At 36.4% G+C, this 16,486-nt stretch overlaps 1 protein-coding gene across 7 annotated transcripts in view; it reads right to left on the bottom strand.

Annotated features, from left to right (window-relative positions):
• Positions 1-16,486, bottom strand: part of TANC2 (tetratricopeptide repeat, ankyrin repeat and coiled-coil containing 2) — a 558,975-nt gene that overhangs the window by 497,569 nt on the left and 44,920 nt on the right. For all 7 annotated transcript variants that reach the window (XM_044000435.1, XM_044000439.1, XM_044000440.1 and 4 more), the window contains one exon: positions 14,270-14,362. In XM_044000435.1, coding sequence (XP_043856370.1) covers positions 14,270-14,336 — 67 coding nt within the window. In that variant the 5' untranslated portion in view covers positions 14,337-14,362. The remainder of the gene's footprint in view (positions 1-14,269; positions 14,363-16,486) is intronic.

Genomic DNA, 16,486 nt, shown 5'->3' with positions numbered 1-16,486 from the left:
TTCAATACAGAAATGTAAAGGTCAAAGTAACATGTATCTTATGGCATACTTCCTACTCTAACTCAACTGATTTTCTCCTGCCATTTAAAGGCCCACTAGCAAAAATACAAAGATAGAAAAGATGCACCAACTTTCCTGAGGGAGCTTATAGTACAGCAGTAGCATATAAAACATTTATAATACACCAATGAATCTGTAATCTCATTATTGTGGATCACAAGACCATAGGATCACAGATCCAGAGCTGGAAGGAACTTGCAATGTCATGTAGTCCAAGCCCTTCATTTTAGAGAGGAGAAAACTGAAACACAGAGAAACTGAATGGTTTTCTTTAAGTTACATGGTGTAGTATTTGACAAAGCTGGTCCAATATAAAAAAAAACACTATTTGGCTTGCCTCCCTGTCCTCCCATAAATTCACCATTAAGGTCTACCCACCATATTAGAATCTTGCTTTATGTTTCACACTTCATAGAGACCAATGGAGCCTGTCTGCAAGTTATTGCTTGGTTACCACATATGTGGGCCAATTGTTTTTGGATGGGGGATGTCTGGGTCACATATTTCTCTGGAGCTTCATATGGTGGAGATATGGCCTTGAAGCCAGGAATACTTGAGATAAAGTCTCACCTATGCCATATACTGGCAATACGACCCTGAGCAAATCACTTACACTCTCAGCTGTCCAGGCCACTCTCTAAGGTGTCATCCTATGTTGGTAAAGGGAATTTTCTCATTTTGGAGTTCCCTATTATCAATAAAATTATTGCTTTAGCCTCTATCCCTGTATTTCTGTAATGACAGCCGTGATGCTTCTTCTCCTGAAAAATTTCTCCTTTATAATGTGCTGAGGATACAAAGACAAAAGTGAAACAGTCTCTGTCCTCAAGGAGGTACCAATCTGTGAGATGGAGTATAACTGCAGGAACAAGATAACAAGAAGACAGATAAAACCAAGGATAAATAGTCAACTAGAGCCAGATCAACAAACATTTATTAAGGCACTCAACTGTTCTCTCTAAGTCCACATAGAGATAAGACTGATTAAGAAGCACTGATCTTATTGGCCCAAATGATCCCAAAATCCAGGGCTCTGGAACCTCACGTCGTCACCACTCACAGACGCCTACATGGGCCTGGCAAAATTATAATGATTGGAAGCCTAGCAAGGGTAGTCATGTGACTGTCAGGGCAGCCATCCCATTGGCTGGGGCTGTGTGGGGGTGTTTCTAGGTTTGGGGGAGGAAAATTGGGCATTCTAGGTGGAAGCTGGAAAGCGACAGGCGTTCTGCTGAGTATTTTCAGCTGATTCCTGGGAGGTGGTATTTTTCAGGTATTATAATTTCCCTTTCCCCATTTTTATTACCTTTCCCTTGATCCTACTGATCCTGTTTGTGTTTTTTTTTCTAAGTTCGTTCTTGTTAAAATAAATCTTGTTCTGTTTTGAGGGAGGCTGCCGGTTTCCTTCCTTGCCCCAATATTGCGGCGAGCCGCTTAGCTAGCACTCCCCAATTAAAAATTGGTCCCCACAATTATCAAATGTCTCATCTGATGCCAAATGAGAAGAGTCTTCCTCTCAACAAATTCCAGTGGTTCTCATAGGGTGTGGTCATTGCACACTAGTGAGCTTAACTAGATAGGCTACAAGTTATATGAAACTTGCACGTGCACACGTCTCCCATGAATTGTATGGAACTTATTATTACAATCACATAAGTAAGTGTTCTAACTCTATGTTACTATTCAGTATTGATGACAAAGAATAATACTGTGCTAAGAGGAAGAAAAATTCAAGAACTACTTGCCTAGTCAAATGTGATTATTTGAAAAGAAGTTACAAGGGTTCTTAACCTGGGGTCCATAAATTTGCTTTAAAAAATCTGATAACTCACAAAAAAATCTGATAACTATATTTCTATATAATTAGTTTCTTTTGTAATCCTATTTATTTCATTTTATGTATCTTAACAATATTATTCTGAGAAAGGGTTTATAGGCTGTTCCAAACTGTCAAAGGTATTCATGACACATGCAAAAAAAAAAAAAAAAGGCTAAGAACCCCTGTTTTAGTAAAATATGGTCACATAATTTTAGAGTTGGGGCATCAGAAGTCATTTAGTCCAACATATATCCTAAAAGGAATCCCCATTATGACAAACCTATGACAAGTGGTTATCTAAACTGTTGAAGCTTTCTGTCCTGTATCTCAAGGAAGCTCATTCTGCTTTTTGAAATCTCTTAATTAACAGTGAAGCGTGTTTTTTTTAATGTTATCAAGTCTCTATTTACTTCTATGGAACTATTTACCCTTTTCTTTTAGTTCTGCCCTCTGGAGTCAAACAGAACAAATCTAATTCCTCCTTCCAAGTGATACAAACTGTATACAGCTGCCAAAGTGATTTTCCTAAAGGGCAGGTCTGACCATGACAGATCTTCCTCTAGTCTATAAATTCCAGGTGTTCCCTATTACTACAAGGATAAAAGAGAAAACCCTCCACTTGACATTTAAACCTTTCCACAATGTGGACCCAACCAACTTTTCCAGCCTTATTACTCATTATTCCTTTGCGTGCACTCTACAATCCCTCCCTTATGGCTTTCTTTCTATTCCTCACATATAGCACTCCCTTTCCCATGTCCATGCTTTTGTACTGGCTGTGCTCAAGGCATGCCTAGATTGTTCTCCGCATTTTCTCCTCTCAGAATCGCTGTTCTTTGAGACTCAGCTCAAGTGACTCCTTCATTAAGGCCTGTTCTTTTCTCACCTCAAGGGTTCTTTTTTTTAATCATAAAAGTATTTTCTTATTTTCTAGTTACATGTAGAGGTAGTTTTCAACATTTGTTTTTATAAGATTTCTAGTTTCAAATTTTTCTCCCTCCCTCCTCCCCAAGACAGCAAGCAATCTGATATAGGTTATATATATACAATCACATTTTTTTTTTTAGTGAGGCAACTGGGGTCAAGTTGTACAATCACATTAAACATATTTCTGCATTAGTCTTGCTGTGAAAGAAGAATCAGAACAAAAAGGAAATCCCCCAAAAAAGAAAAACAAAAAAAGTAGAAATAGTATGGTTCAATCTACATCTAGATTCCACAGTTCTTTTTTTCTGGATTTGGAGAGCATTTTCCATCATGAGTCCTTTGGAACTATCTTGGACCATTGTATTGCTTGAGAAGAGTCAAGTCTATCACAGTTGATCATCACACAATGTTGCTGATACTGTGTACAATGATCTCCTGGTTCTGCTCATCTCACTCAGCATCAGTTCATGTAGGTCCTTCCAGATTTCTCTGAAATCTACCTGCTCATCATTTCTTACAGCACAATGGTATTCCCTTACATTCATATACCACAACTTGTTCAGCCATTCCCCAATTGATGGGCATCCCCTCAATTTCCAATTCCTTGCCACCACAAAAAGAGCAGCTATAAATATTTTTGTACATGTGGGTCCTTTCCCCTTTTTTATGATCTCTTTGGGAAAAAGACCTAATAGTAGTATTGCTGGGTCAAAGGGTATGCACACCTTTATAGCCCTTTGGGCATAGTTCCAAATTGCTCTCCAGAATGCATCAATCAGTTCACAGCTCCACCAATAATGCATTAGTGTTCCAATTTTTCCACAGATTCTCCAACATTTATTATTTTCCTTTTTTGTCATATTAGCCAATCTAATAGGTGTTAGGTGGTACCTCAGAGTTGTTCTAATTTGCATTTCTCTAATCAATAGTGATTTAGAGCATTTTTTCATATGGCAATAGCTCTGATTTCTTCATCTGAAAACTGCCTGTTCATAACCTTTGACCATTTCTCAATTGGTAAATGACTTGCATTCTTATAAATTTGATTTAGTTCTCAATATATTTTAGAAATGAGGCCTTTATCAGAAATACATGGATAAAAATTGTTTCCCAGCTTTCTGCATCCCTTCTAATTTTTGATGCATTGCTTCTGTTTGTAGAAAAACTTTTTAATTTAATATAATCAAAATCATCCATTTTGCATTTCACAATATTCTCTTGCTTGGTCATAAACTGTTCTCCTTTCCATAAATCTGAGAGGTAAACTATTCCTTCCTCTCCTAATTTACCTATGGTATCACCTTTTTATGTCTAAATCATGTATCCATTTTGACCTTATTTTAGTATAAGGTGTAAGATGTTGGTCTATGCCTAGTTTCTGCCATACTATCTTCCAGTTTTCCCAGCAGTTTTTGTCAAATACTGAGTTCCTATTCCAGAAGCTGGAGTCTTTGGGTTTATCAAACAGTACATTACTAAAGTCATTTACTACTATGTCTCCTGTGCCTAACCTATTCCATTGATCTACCATTCTGTTTCTTAGCCAGAACCAAACAGTTTTCATGACTGCCAATTTATAGTAAAGCTTCCGATTTGGTACAGCTAGCCCATCTTCTTGTCCATTTTTTTTTCATTAGTTCCCTTGATATTCTTGACCTTTTGTTCTTCCAGATGAATTTTGTTATTATTTTTTCTAGCTCTATAAAATAATTTTTAGGTAGTCTGATTGGTATGGTGCTGAATAAGTAAATTAATTTAGGTAGAAATGTCATTTTTATTATATTACCTCGGTCTATCCATGAGCAATTGATATTTTTCCAATTATTTAGATCTGATTTGATTTGTGTGAAAAGTGTTTTTTAATTGTGCTTATATAGTTCCTGGGTTTGTCTTGGCAAGTAGACTCCCAAGTATTTTATATTGTCTACTGTTACTTTAAATGGAATTTCTCTTTCTATCTCCTGCTGCTGGACTTTGTTGGTCATGTATAAAAATGTTGATGATTTATGCGGGTTTACTTTATATTCTGCAACTTTGCTAAAGTTGTTCATTGTTTCAAGTAGTTTTTGGTTGATTCTCTAAGTATATCATCATATCATCTGCAAAGAGTGATAGTTTTGTTTCCTCCTTGCCTATTCTAATTCCTTTAATTACTTTTTCTTCTCTTATTGCTAAAGCTAACATTTTGAGTACAATATTAAATAATAGAGGTGATAATGGACATCCCTGTTTCACCCCATATTTTACTGGGAATGTCTCTAACTTATCCCCATTACAAATAACGCTTGTTATTTTAAGGAAAGCTCCACCTATTCCTATGTTCTCTAGTGTTTTTATTAGGAATGAATGCTGTTTTGTCAAAAGCTTTCTCTGCATCTATTGAGATAATCATATGGTTTTGGTTAGTTTTCTTATTGATGTGATTGATTATGTTGATAGTTTTCTTAATGTTTAACCAGTCTTGCATTCCTGGTATAAATACTACCTGGTCATAGTGTATTATCCTGGTGATCACTTGCTGTAATCTCCTTGCTAATATCTTTAAGATTTTAGCATCAATATTCATTAGGGAAATTGGTCTACACTTCCCCCCCCCCAAAAAAAAGAAATTGGTCTATAATTTTCTTTCTCTGTTTTGGCTCTGCCTGGTTTTGGTATCACCACCGTATTTGTGCCATAAAACTAATTTGGTAGAATTCCTTCTTCACCTATTTTTCCAAATAATTTGTATAGTATTAGAATTAATTGTTCTTTAAATGTTTAGTAGAATTCACTTGTAAACCCACCTGGCCCTGGAGATTTTTTCTTAGGGAATTCATTAATGGCTTGTTCAATTTCTTTTTCTAATATAGGCTTATTTAAGGATTTTATTTCCTCTTCAGTTAACCTGGGAAATCTGTACTTTTGTAAATATTTATCCATTTCATTTAGATTGTCAAATTTATTGGCATAAAATTGGGCAAAATAGTTCCTAATTATTGCTTTAATTTCCACTTCATTGGTGGTAAATTCACCCCTTTCATTTTTGATACTGGTAATTTGGTTTTCTTCTTTCTTTTTTTTAAACTAAATTAACCAAAGGTTTATCTATTTTATTAATTTTTTCATAAAACCAGCTCTTAGTTTTATTGATTAATTCTATAGTTTTCTTGCTTTCAATTTTATTAATTTCTCCTTCATTTTCAGGATTTCTAATTTAGTATTTAATTGGGGATTTTTAATTTGTTCTTTTTCTAGCTTTTTTAGTTGCATGCCCAATTCACTGATCTCTTTTTTATTCATGTAAGCATTTAGAGATATAAAATTGCCCCTAAGCACTGCTTTGGCTGCATCCCATAAATTTTGGTATGTTGTCTCATTATTGTCATTCTCTTGGATGAAGTTATTAATTGTTTCTATGATTTGTTGTTTAACCCACTCCTTCTTTAGGATGAGATTATTTAGTTTCCAATTAATTTTCAGTCTACCCTTCCAGGGCTCTTTATTACATATCATTTTTGTTGCATCATGATCTGAGAAGGATGCATTTACTATTTCTGCCATTCTACATTTGACTATGAGGTTTTTTGTGCCCTAACATATGGTCAGTTTTTGAATATGTGCCATGTAAAAAGTATATTCCTTTCTATCCCCATTCAATTTCCTCCAAACATCTATCATATCTAACTTTTCTAACATTCTATTCACCTCTTTAACTTTTTTCCTTATTTATTTTGACTAGATTTATCTAATTCTGAGAGGGGAAGATTCAGATCCCCCAGTAGTATAGTTTTGCTATTTCCTCTTGTAACTCATTTAACTCTACCTCTCTAACGTTATCTTCAAAGTCCTTTTTGAACACCTCTATGGCCTGAGACCAATTCATATTTCTGAGGGTGCACCTCGGTCTTCTGTTACTGAAGAAACTTTCTATGGTCCTCACCTTTCTCTGTCTGCTCATCTTGCCTTTCTTTTACTTGACTTTTAGCTCCTTAAAGTGGGGCACTGTATCCAGGCTGCAGTATCCCAAGTGGTATGATTTAAAGAGGATCAGGTTCTTTACTCACCTGGCCTGTTCCCTGGTCTGTAGATGACCCCAGGCCAACTTGCTAATCAACCAGCTTTGTGTGTTGTGGTTGTCAGCTCTGATGAGCCTGTGCCCCTTCCCCACCTGGGCCACTGCTATTCAAACCTACCTCCTGGCTCTCAGCAGGCGTGAAAAACCCAAGTTCAGCCTCAGCACCAGCATAGACCCCTGTAGTTTCTCCCCTGCCAAGGGCTCAGCCCTCTCACCAGACTGTGAGCTTAGGTCCAGATGACACTAGTGCTTCAGCTGATTCAGAGGCTCTGGGGGTCTCCTTTTCTGGTGAGGCCTTCCTGGGACTTGATCTGTGTCAGGGTGACTGTGGGGTTGGGGTCAACTCCTGTATCAGCACAGCAGCTCCTTCCTTCAGACCTTCCAAGCCGTCTTGGTTAGAAGATGATTTCAGCACATTCTTCTGTGGGTTTTGCTGCTCCAGGCATTGTCCTATGGCATTATTTGGATGTGTCCGAATGAATTTAAAAAAAAAAATAGAAGTATTTTATTATTTTTCAGTTACATCAAATGAATTTTTTAAGGAATTGTTTTCTTCAGTCAATCTTTGTGCTTCCTCTTCCAATCTGTTGATTCTTTGTGCTTCCTTTTCCAAACTGCTGATCCTTTTTTCATAATTTTCTTGTGTTGTTTTCATTTTTCTCCCCATTCTTTCTTCTACCTCTCTCGATTTTTTTGTTTGTTTTTTGTGGGGCAATGGCGGTTAAGTGACTTGCCCAGGGTCACACAGCTAGTAAGTGTCAAGTGTCTGAGGCCGGATTTGAACTCAGGTACTCCTGAATCCAGGGCCGGTACTCTATCTACTGCACCATCTAGCTGCCCCCTCAATTGATTTTTAAAATCCTTTCTGAGTTCTTCCAAGAAGGCCTTTTTGTCTTGAGACCAATTCATCTTCCCTCTTGAGGCTTCACATGTAGGCAATTTGAGAGTATTTTCCTCTTCTGAGTTTGTGTTTTGCTCTTCCCTGTCAACACAGAAGCTCTCTTCTGTTTCTTACTCATATTGTGACTTATTTTTTAAAGTTGAAATCTGTTCCTAACTGAACCAAGATCAAGGGGTCTCAGTTGCTCTGCTGTGACCAACAGCCTCCTGCTGACTTGCTCAGCCCCGCTCCATGCTGCGCTGCGCTCCCCTTTTGCCTGAGTGAGACCGACCTTTCCTGAAGTCTTCTAAATTATCTCAAGTTGGAAGATTGTGTATCTCTGTCTTTTTGTAGGTTCTGTAGTTTCAGAATCCGTTTAGGGGTTTGATTTAATGTTCTTTCTGAGGGAACCACAGGAGAGCTCAGGCAACTTGCTGGCTCCTCTACGCCATATTGGCTCTACCTCCCACTCAAGGGTTTTTAAACTGGAATCTCTGAACTTGTGTGTGTGTGTGTGTGTGAATAAAACTGATTTCCTTTGTAATCCTATATATTTTATACATTTGAAAATATTTTTTCTGAGAAAGGGTCATAGGCTATACCATATAGTCAAAAGGACCTAATACACAAAAAAAGGTTAAGAACCCCTGCTCTAACTGCTTCTTCATTCTCCAGGTTTCCTTGTGTCTACTTTGTATAAGGTTTTTCATTCTCCTCTATATTTGCATATTGTCTCCTCCTTTAAAACAAAAGCTCCTCCTTGAAAGCTGAGATCGTTTCATTTTTGTCCCTTTAGCCTTGGAGCAGGGGCAGCTAGGTGGCACAGTGGATAAAGCATCAGTCTTGAATTTAGGAGGACCTGAGTTCAAATCCGGCCTCAGACACTTGACACTTACTAGCTGTGTGACCCTAGGCAAGTCACTTAACCCTCATTGTCCCCCCCCCCAAAAAAAAAGTTAATTGTGTCTACTAGTTGACTATTAATGGAAACATACTGGTAGGAAATTGTGTGCCCAAGCATTAGGAGTCCAGAACCACAGGGTAACCCCTAGAATCTGAGGTAGTAATCACTCTCTGGACATCCAACCCCTGAGTAAAAATGCAAGATAAGGCAAGATAAACCCAGAGGAAATGATAGATATAAGATATAAAAAACTAAAAGTCATTATCAATACAGGTATATATACAGATACAGGTACAGGCTGAAGTTGTCAAAGACTTCATTTATTTATATTCTTTTATTTTATAGGATGATTATATTTGTGATACAAAGAAACAAAAAAATTTTACTAAGTAGCATAAAGGTACTGTGACTTGAGTAACCAGTATAGTTAGAATACTTACACCATTGCTTCTATGCTGTTCTCTCATTAACTCATTACTTTAAAGTCTATCCATAAATCAAAACACCTTGTTGATATGCTTTGAAATCAAAGCCTCAAACCACTCCAGCCTGACATCTTATTCCCTAATTCCTTAATGCTAGTATGCTATGGAATATTTCCAGATGGATATCTCACCAACACCTAAAACTTAACATGTTTAAAAAAAAATAAAGATCAAAGCCCAGTCCAAGCCCCCTGCCATTTTTGATTCATGATGAAAGAAAGACCTCTAAAAAGTATGAAATAAAATCCAAAGCATGCCCTGGAGAGGCAAACTCAAGAGTGAACATCTCAGAAACAGAACTCAACTTCCAACACTTGAAAACCATATTAAAGGTCAGCTCCAGCCTTTTAAGACCAAGCAGGTTCTTACTTTGACGGGTTGTTCTAGCTGTTCTGAATTAAAAAGGGCTCATATGTCGCAATTAAGGTTACATTTTTATTTTACACCAGTGCTCTATCAGTCTTCTCCAAACTTAATGACTCATATATCTTCCTCCCAATGCCAATACCCACCCCCATTAGTAAAGATATAAATATATTTATTTATAAAGTATGTACATTTGTCACTGTATGAATAATTATGGGCATTAATAATTGTGAACACACAAAAATAGAAATTCAAATGGATGAGATAAATATGAAATAATATTTAATCCTAGAGTAAAAAGGGAGCCACTGGAATTTACTAAGTAGGGTAATGACATGATGAGACAGACCAATGCTTTAGGAAAATCATTTCGGCAGTTGTGCAGAGGATGGTTTGGAAAGAGGAAAGACTTGAAAAAGGGAGACCAATAAGAGGTTATTTCAATAGTCCAGGCAAGATGAAAGCCTGAACTAGGATGGTGGTTGTGTGTATGTGGAGAGAAAAGGACGGATGTGAGAAGGAATACACTAGTAAATGTTTAATAACTAGCTGGGGATGGTGTACACATGATACTTTTATATATAATTTACATTATTATTTTCTCCAGTACTTTCTTAGGATCCAGCCAATGATGGCTAAATAGGCTAAAATCTAACCAAAAAACTAGGCTAAATCTAACCAAATGCCCATTTTTGTACAGCCCAGAGATAAGTATGGTTTATACATTTTAAAATGAAGTTTTATTATGTTTTAAAATATAAAAATCATTTATGGTTGTACAAAAATAGGTGGAGGTAGAAACAAGATTTGACTATTCATTGTGGGATAAGAGTCAAAGACAAAATTGAGGTTGTGACTCTGGATGAATCAGAAGAATAATGGTATTCACAACAAAAAATTGGGAAATTTTGAAGGGACTGGATTTGAGAGGAGAGATAATGTAATGAGAACTGAGATGAAAATCATTTCCAAAGTGATAGTCCTAGGAAACAGTTCTGACCATGTCACTCATCTATTCGATAAACTCCAATGGCTATAATACCTCTAAGATGAGAAGTCTTGATATTTTGTGTATCATGGAACCTTTGGCAATCTGGTAAAACCTAGGGACCTCTTCTCAGATTGTTTTTAAATGTATAAAGTAAAACATACAAGACTGAAAAGGAAAAATACAGTTGTCAAAATAATTTTTTAAAAACAAGTTCATGGTCCCCAGTTTAAGAACTCATGCTTCAAAATAAAACCCTTCATGACATGGCTTCAATTCACCTTTCCAGATTTATTAAACATTATATCTTTTCCTGCATATTTTAGCAGGGAGAACTGTTCTTGCTGTTCCTCAAGCACAACATGCCATCTATTGCCACTGTCTTTTTATAGGCTATCCCCCATGCCTAGAAATCACCCTCTTCTTACCATCTCTTCTCAGTAGTTTACTTCAAATCTCAGCTCACACTTTACCTACTATCTTTCCTAGGCATTATCTGACCCTAAGCTGCTAATGACCCTCCCCCCCATTTTATTTTGTATTGTATACATGTTATCTCCCTTAATAAAATATAAGTCCCTGTAGGGCTGAGACCAGTACATAGAAAACCTTTAGTAAATACTTCCTCATTGATTGATATACTATTTTGGGGAGGGGGGGGGCCGGACAATGAGGATTAAGTGACTTGCCCAAGGTCACACAGCTAGTAAGTGTCAAGTGTCTGAGGCTGAATTTGAACTCAGGTCCTTCTGAATCAAGGGCCAGTGGATTGATATACCCTTAATATAGTTATAAGAGAAGTTATTTCACTTCATTAGAACTGACAGACACTTCTCTTTTTTTTAAATAGTATTTTTCCAAATATATGTAAAGATAATTTTTAGCATTCATTTTTACAAAATTTTAAAGTCCAAATTTTTCTCCCTCCCTCTTTCCTCTCCTCTCTTCATAAAATGTAAGCATTTTTACATAGTTTATATATGTGTCAGACAATTCTTTTATAAATTTTTCCCTATATCATCTAAAACACAAATATCTGCACATATATAATTCAGGCAGAGAAAAACCTAGGAAGACCAAAAAGAAAGACTTTCCTTCTTTCTTTTTAGGTAATAGCCACATTTTGATACCTATTTCTCATTTAAAAGGAAAGATTTCCCAATAGTCAGAATGTATAAAGGATTGAAGAAGGTATCCAATGGAAGGCTACTGGTAGATCATTTCTGGAGTTAAGATAGTCATCAGTAAGTTGGCATAGTTATACAAAGGGCACTTTTTATTATTCTTAAAAGCAGCAGCTAATATTTATATAACATTTCAAGGTTTGCTAAGTGCTTTACATATATATATATATATATATATATATTTTACTAGCTGTGTAACATAAAAGAAGTTCAGTTCAAAAACTTAAGTAGATTAAATTTCCTCTATTTCCAATGGAAGAAGTAAATTTGATGATAAAAATTTGTGACTTCTAATATTCCAGATCTTTTGTTGCTTTCATTTTTTTTGGTTGATCTCATTTTTAAACGATCATACCTACTAACATTCTACTAGGTCATGACATATCTAGGTGGGGGTTTTTTTGGACCAATTTGGACTTAATATTGTTATTTACTACATCATTGCCCATATAAAATATCACTAATATCCTCTATTAATACTATCATAGGCTAAAATAGTTTTATATATTTTCCATGACGACCTATAAAGTATGACACTTTCTCTGATAAAAGTATTCCTTATTTGCCAGGCTACAATACTCTAGAGATTCCATTTTAGTTGCAAACACATCCGTGATTTTCATTACTATATATAGGAACTATGCATTTTTATCTTCAAGTTTGTGTCACATTTCTATAACATAAACTTTTTAATCACACTAGGAAAAACAATTATATTTAACAAGTATTATAAGGGTAGGTATTTCCCAAAAGTTACTTTACCAGTAACTAACTGATGCTTACTCCTTTAAGAGCCTACATCATCCATGTGATATGGAATTCTACCCAAAGTAACAAATAATGAGGATCAGGATGAAGATAATACTTTTCCACATCTTCTTAAATAGTGTACATGGAATATAATTTAACATTGTAAAGAATTAATAGTTATTTGAGGTTTTTATGCCTTGGCACGCACTGGCCTGGGGCTCCGCAAACCACACAGTGCTCCACCCACTGGTTATAGCTATTGCCATGGCACTGGCACCTCACATCATCACCACTTGCCAACGCCTACATGGGCCTGGCAAAATTATAATGATTGGAAGCCTAGTGAGGGCAGTCATGTGACTGTCAGAGCGGCCAGACAATGGGTAGGGGACTGTGTGTGGGGTTTCAGGGAAAGGGAAGAATTTGCCATTCTAGCTGGAAGCTGGAAGCTGGAAGGCGACAGGAGCAGGGCTGTGTATTCTCAGCTGATTCCTAGGCGGTGGTATTTTTTTTCAGGTTGTTTAATTTCCCTTTCCCCATTTTATTTCCTTTCCCTTGATCCTACTGATCCTATTTGTGTTTTTTTAAGTTCATTCTTGTTCAAATAAATCCTGTTCTGTTTTGAGGAAGGCTGCCAGTTTCCTTCCTTGCCTCAATATTGCGGTGAGCCACTTAGCTAACACTACCCAATTAAAAATTGGTCCCCACAACATTGTGATTTATTTAAGGCTTTCATTATAATGGTATTGGCCCTCTACTAACTTGTTTCAGACTACTATGCTTTTTCAGTTCATTTCTAGTTTTTAGTTTTTCTGTCTTCTTCCTCATCATTAGACCATTAGATGTCACTGATTCTTGCTTTTGATGTGTGAGGTTCCACTAGTACCCTCCCTACCCCCCAATCTAACTTGTTGCTTCTTTTATTCTATGGGCTAATAAAATTATTAAGCTTATGGGAAATAAATCTAAAATAAGAGCAAACTGGCACTTGTGTATCTTTCATGTAAACAACATGTATGAGCTTGAGTGCATGTACTTCGTGATATCTATTTTTGATGCTCAAATGTCTTTTGTCACATGCCAAATACAAATTCAGTTCTGAATAGCTGAAGTTGTGACTGCTTCAATGAGTTTTGTATTTTAAAAGTACTATTTATAGCATAGCACTTAGAATAATAGCACATTTTAGATGAAAATCTGGTTTACAGAACAAAGGAAATATTTTCAAGAGAATGCAATTGACAAAAATGTGATTGCCATATAATTTTTCAGAAACAGCTTTTATAAAGTACAGCCACAAGAACCAATAAGGTAATAACCAACTTTTAATTTCACTTTCTAATATAATAACTATTGTTGATGTTATTATATAATGCATTATTCTAATATTAATGCCCCATAAATAATAAAATCTGTAACAAACTGCATCATAAACAAAATGTACAATTTTCTATTTCCAAAGGTGGCCCAGTGGATACAGAGCTGTACCTGGAGTCAAGAAAACCCAAATTCAAATCTAGCCTTAGATACTAGCTATGTGACCCTGGGCAAGTCACTTAACCTGTTTGGCTCAGTTTCTCAGTTCCTCCTACCTTCCAGTGTTGTGATGAGGATCAAATGAGGCATTTGTAAAGTCCTTAGCACACTGGCATAGTAAGTACTTAATAAATGTTAGTTTCCTTCCCTCCTTTCTTTTAGTGGCATATTAAAATAAAATTGAATTTAAAAAACATTGTCATGGTACTAACATATTATTCAAAAGAAAGCCAGGAATGTCAGCAACATTACTCTTTCTGACAGTTTTATGCAAAGAGTAAATATACATACTGAATAATGTTAAATCACTTACCACTGGACCTGTTTTTCCGGCTCGATTTCCCACCAGTGAGAAGCATCTTCAGACTATTTCGAAACATGGCTATGCAATTCAAGTGTCACCAAACTGTAAAAAAAACATTAAAAGTTTAAAGCACTAAATATACTATTTAGATGCATATTTGAATTTTTCCCATATAAATATTTTATTATTTTCCAGTTACATTTAGAGATAATTTTCAACATTTTTTTTTGTGGGGCAATGAGGCAACATTTGTTTTGATAAGATTTCTAGTTTCAAATTTTTCTCCATCCCTCCCCTCCCTCCCCAAGACAGCAAATAATCTGATATAGGTTATATATGTGCAATCACATTAAACATATTTCTGCATGAGTCATGTAATAAGAGAAGAATCAGAATAAAAAGGAAAAACCTCAAAAAAGAAAAACAACAACAAAAACAATAGAAATAGTATGGTTCGATCTGCATCCAAATTCAACAGTTTGTTTTTTTCTGGATTTGGAAAGCATTTTCCATTATGAGTCCTTTGGAACTATCTTGGACCATTGTATTGCTGAAAAGAACCAAGTCTATCACAGTTGATCAACACACAATGTTGTTGATACTGTGTACAATGTGCTCCTCGTTCACTCATCATCAGTTCATGCAAGTCTTTCCAGGTTTCTCTGAAATCCACCTGCTCATCATTTCTTACAGCACAATAGTATTTCCACATATTTGAAATTTTATAATCATATAGTAAGACTCAAAAAACATTTATTAAACAATAACTATGTAAAGTTCACTGTGCTAGATGTTGAGTCCCTGTCCTTATATATATAGAGAGAGAGAAGGGAATTAAGATATATGTATATATAATGATAATACACATACTAATACATTCAAAAAAGAAGTCATAAGGAAGGAATATCTGTATTAGATCATAAATAGTACTAGAAATCATTACAACAAAGAAATATTTAACTCCAATTTTACATAAATTGTTTGCAAAATTAGGGAAAGATATCATCCTTTTGATATGGTGGGGAAATGGGGTACGGTTTGGGGTTCTTGGGAATTCCTCTTTAAAGAATTACACCCTCTTGCACACAAAACTTAGTTAGAATAAGGTGATAGTTTATTTAGGGCCAAGGGAAGGGAAGGGTGGGGGGAGGGAAACCATGAAAGAAATCCTTGGACTTCTCATGGGGAGACAGGCACAAAGCACATGGCTCAAAGGCACCAATCTCCTCAAACAGGAGACTGGAAGGTACTTTTATAGAGGACTGATGGGGGTGGCCCATCTGCCCATGAAAAGTTCCTTTAGTGAGAGAGGACCATCCCCCACTGGTGGTAGCTGGGGGAATTGGGTGAGCAGTGGAGGACCATCCCCCACTGGTAGTGACTAAAGGAATTGGGTGAGGGGTGGCTACAGATCCCTCTTCAGAACACAAAAGCCGAAGCCACACCCAAACTTATCTCCCCAGGGTAAGGGAGACCAGAATGTAGGGTAGGATTCCGAAGCTAGCTCAGTCCGATTTGGTTCAGCTTATCTCTGTCCTCTGGTTTAGTTTCTCAAGGAGAAGATTCCTCGGTGTGCCCCAGAGAAATTCTGGGGTGCTCTGCGCCCCATGATACTTTCAACCACTTTCCATAAGACAAATATGATCCTGACAACTAAATGAGGGAGAGAGAACTCAGAGAAAGAAAACTGCAGACTAGTATCTCTAGAAGAAAGCTGGGAGGGTAGGAGGAGAACAAGCACTTATTAGGCACATACTATGTGATAGGCATTGTTCTAAGTGCTCTACAAGAATTATCTTATTTTATTTTCTCAACAACAGTGGGAGGTAAGTGTTATTATTATCTTCAATTTACAATATAGGACAATGAGGCAGACAAAGGACATAAGACTTGTGCAGAGTCATATAGATAGTGATGGTCTAAGGCTGGATTTGAACTTAGGTTTTCCTGGACCAGGCTCAGTACTCTTATCTACTGACAGCACATTAAAGGGAGCTGAAAAGCATGAATGGGGGAGAAAATATCTGCAGAAGGCAAGGTAGAAAAGTAGACCTGAGAATCAGGGTCTTCCATAGGTACTTCTTCAAATGGAAGTTCTAGGGAGGAACTCACAAATGAGAAAAAGAAGCTACAAAGATGGTGCCATCTCTAGACAGAAAAGTCCAATAGAGTGGACATGGAAGATAATATAATATCTAATGACCATAGTTGGAAAAATATGGAATA

The sequence above is a fragment of the Dromiciops gliroides genome, chromosome 4, assembly GCF_019393635.1.
Source record: "Dromiciops gliroides isolate mDroGli1 chromosome 4, mDroGli1.pri, whole genome shotgun sequence".
Classification (NCBI taxonomy): Eukaryota; Metazoa; Chordata; class Mammalia; order Microbiotheria; family Microbiotheriidae; genus Dromiciops; species Dromiciops gliroides.
Note: the sequence above shows the minus strand (reverse complement) of the source record. Positions and strands in the feature narration are given on the sequence as shown.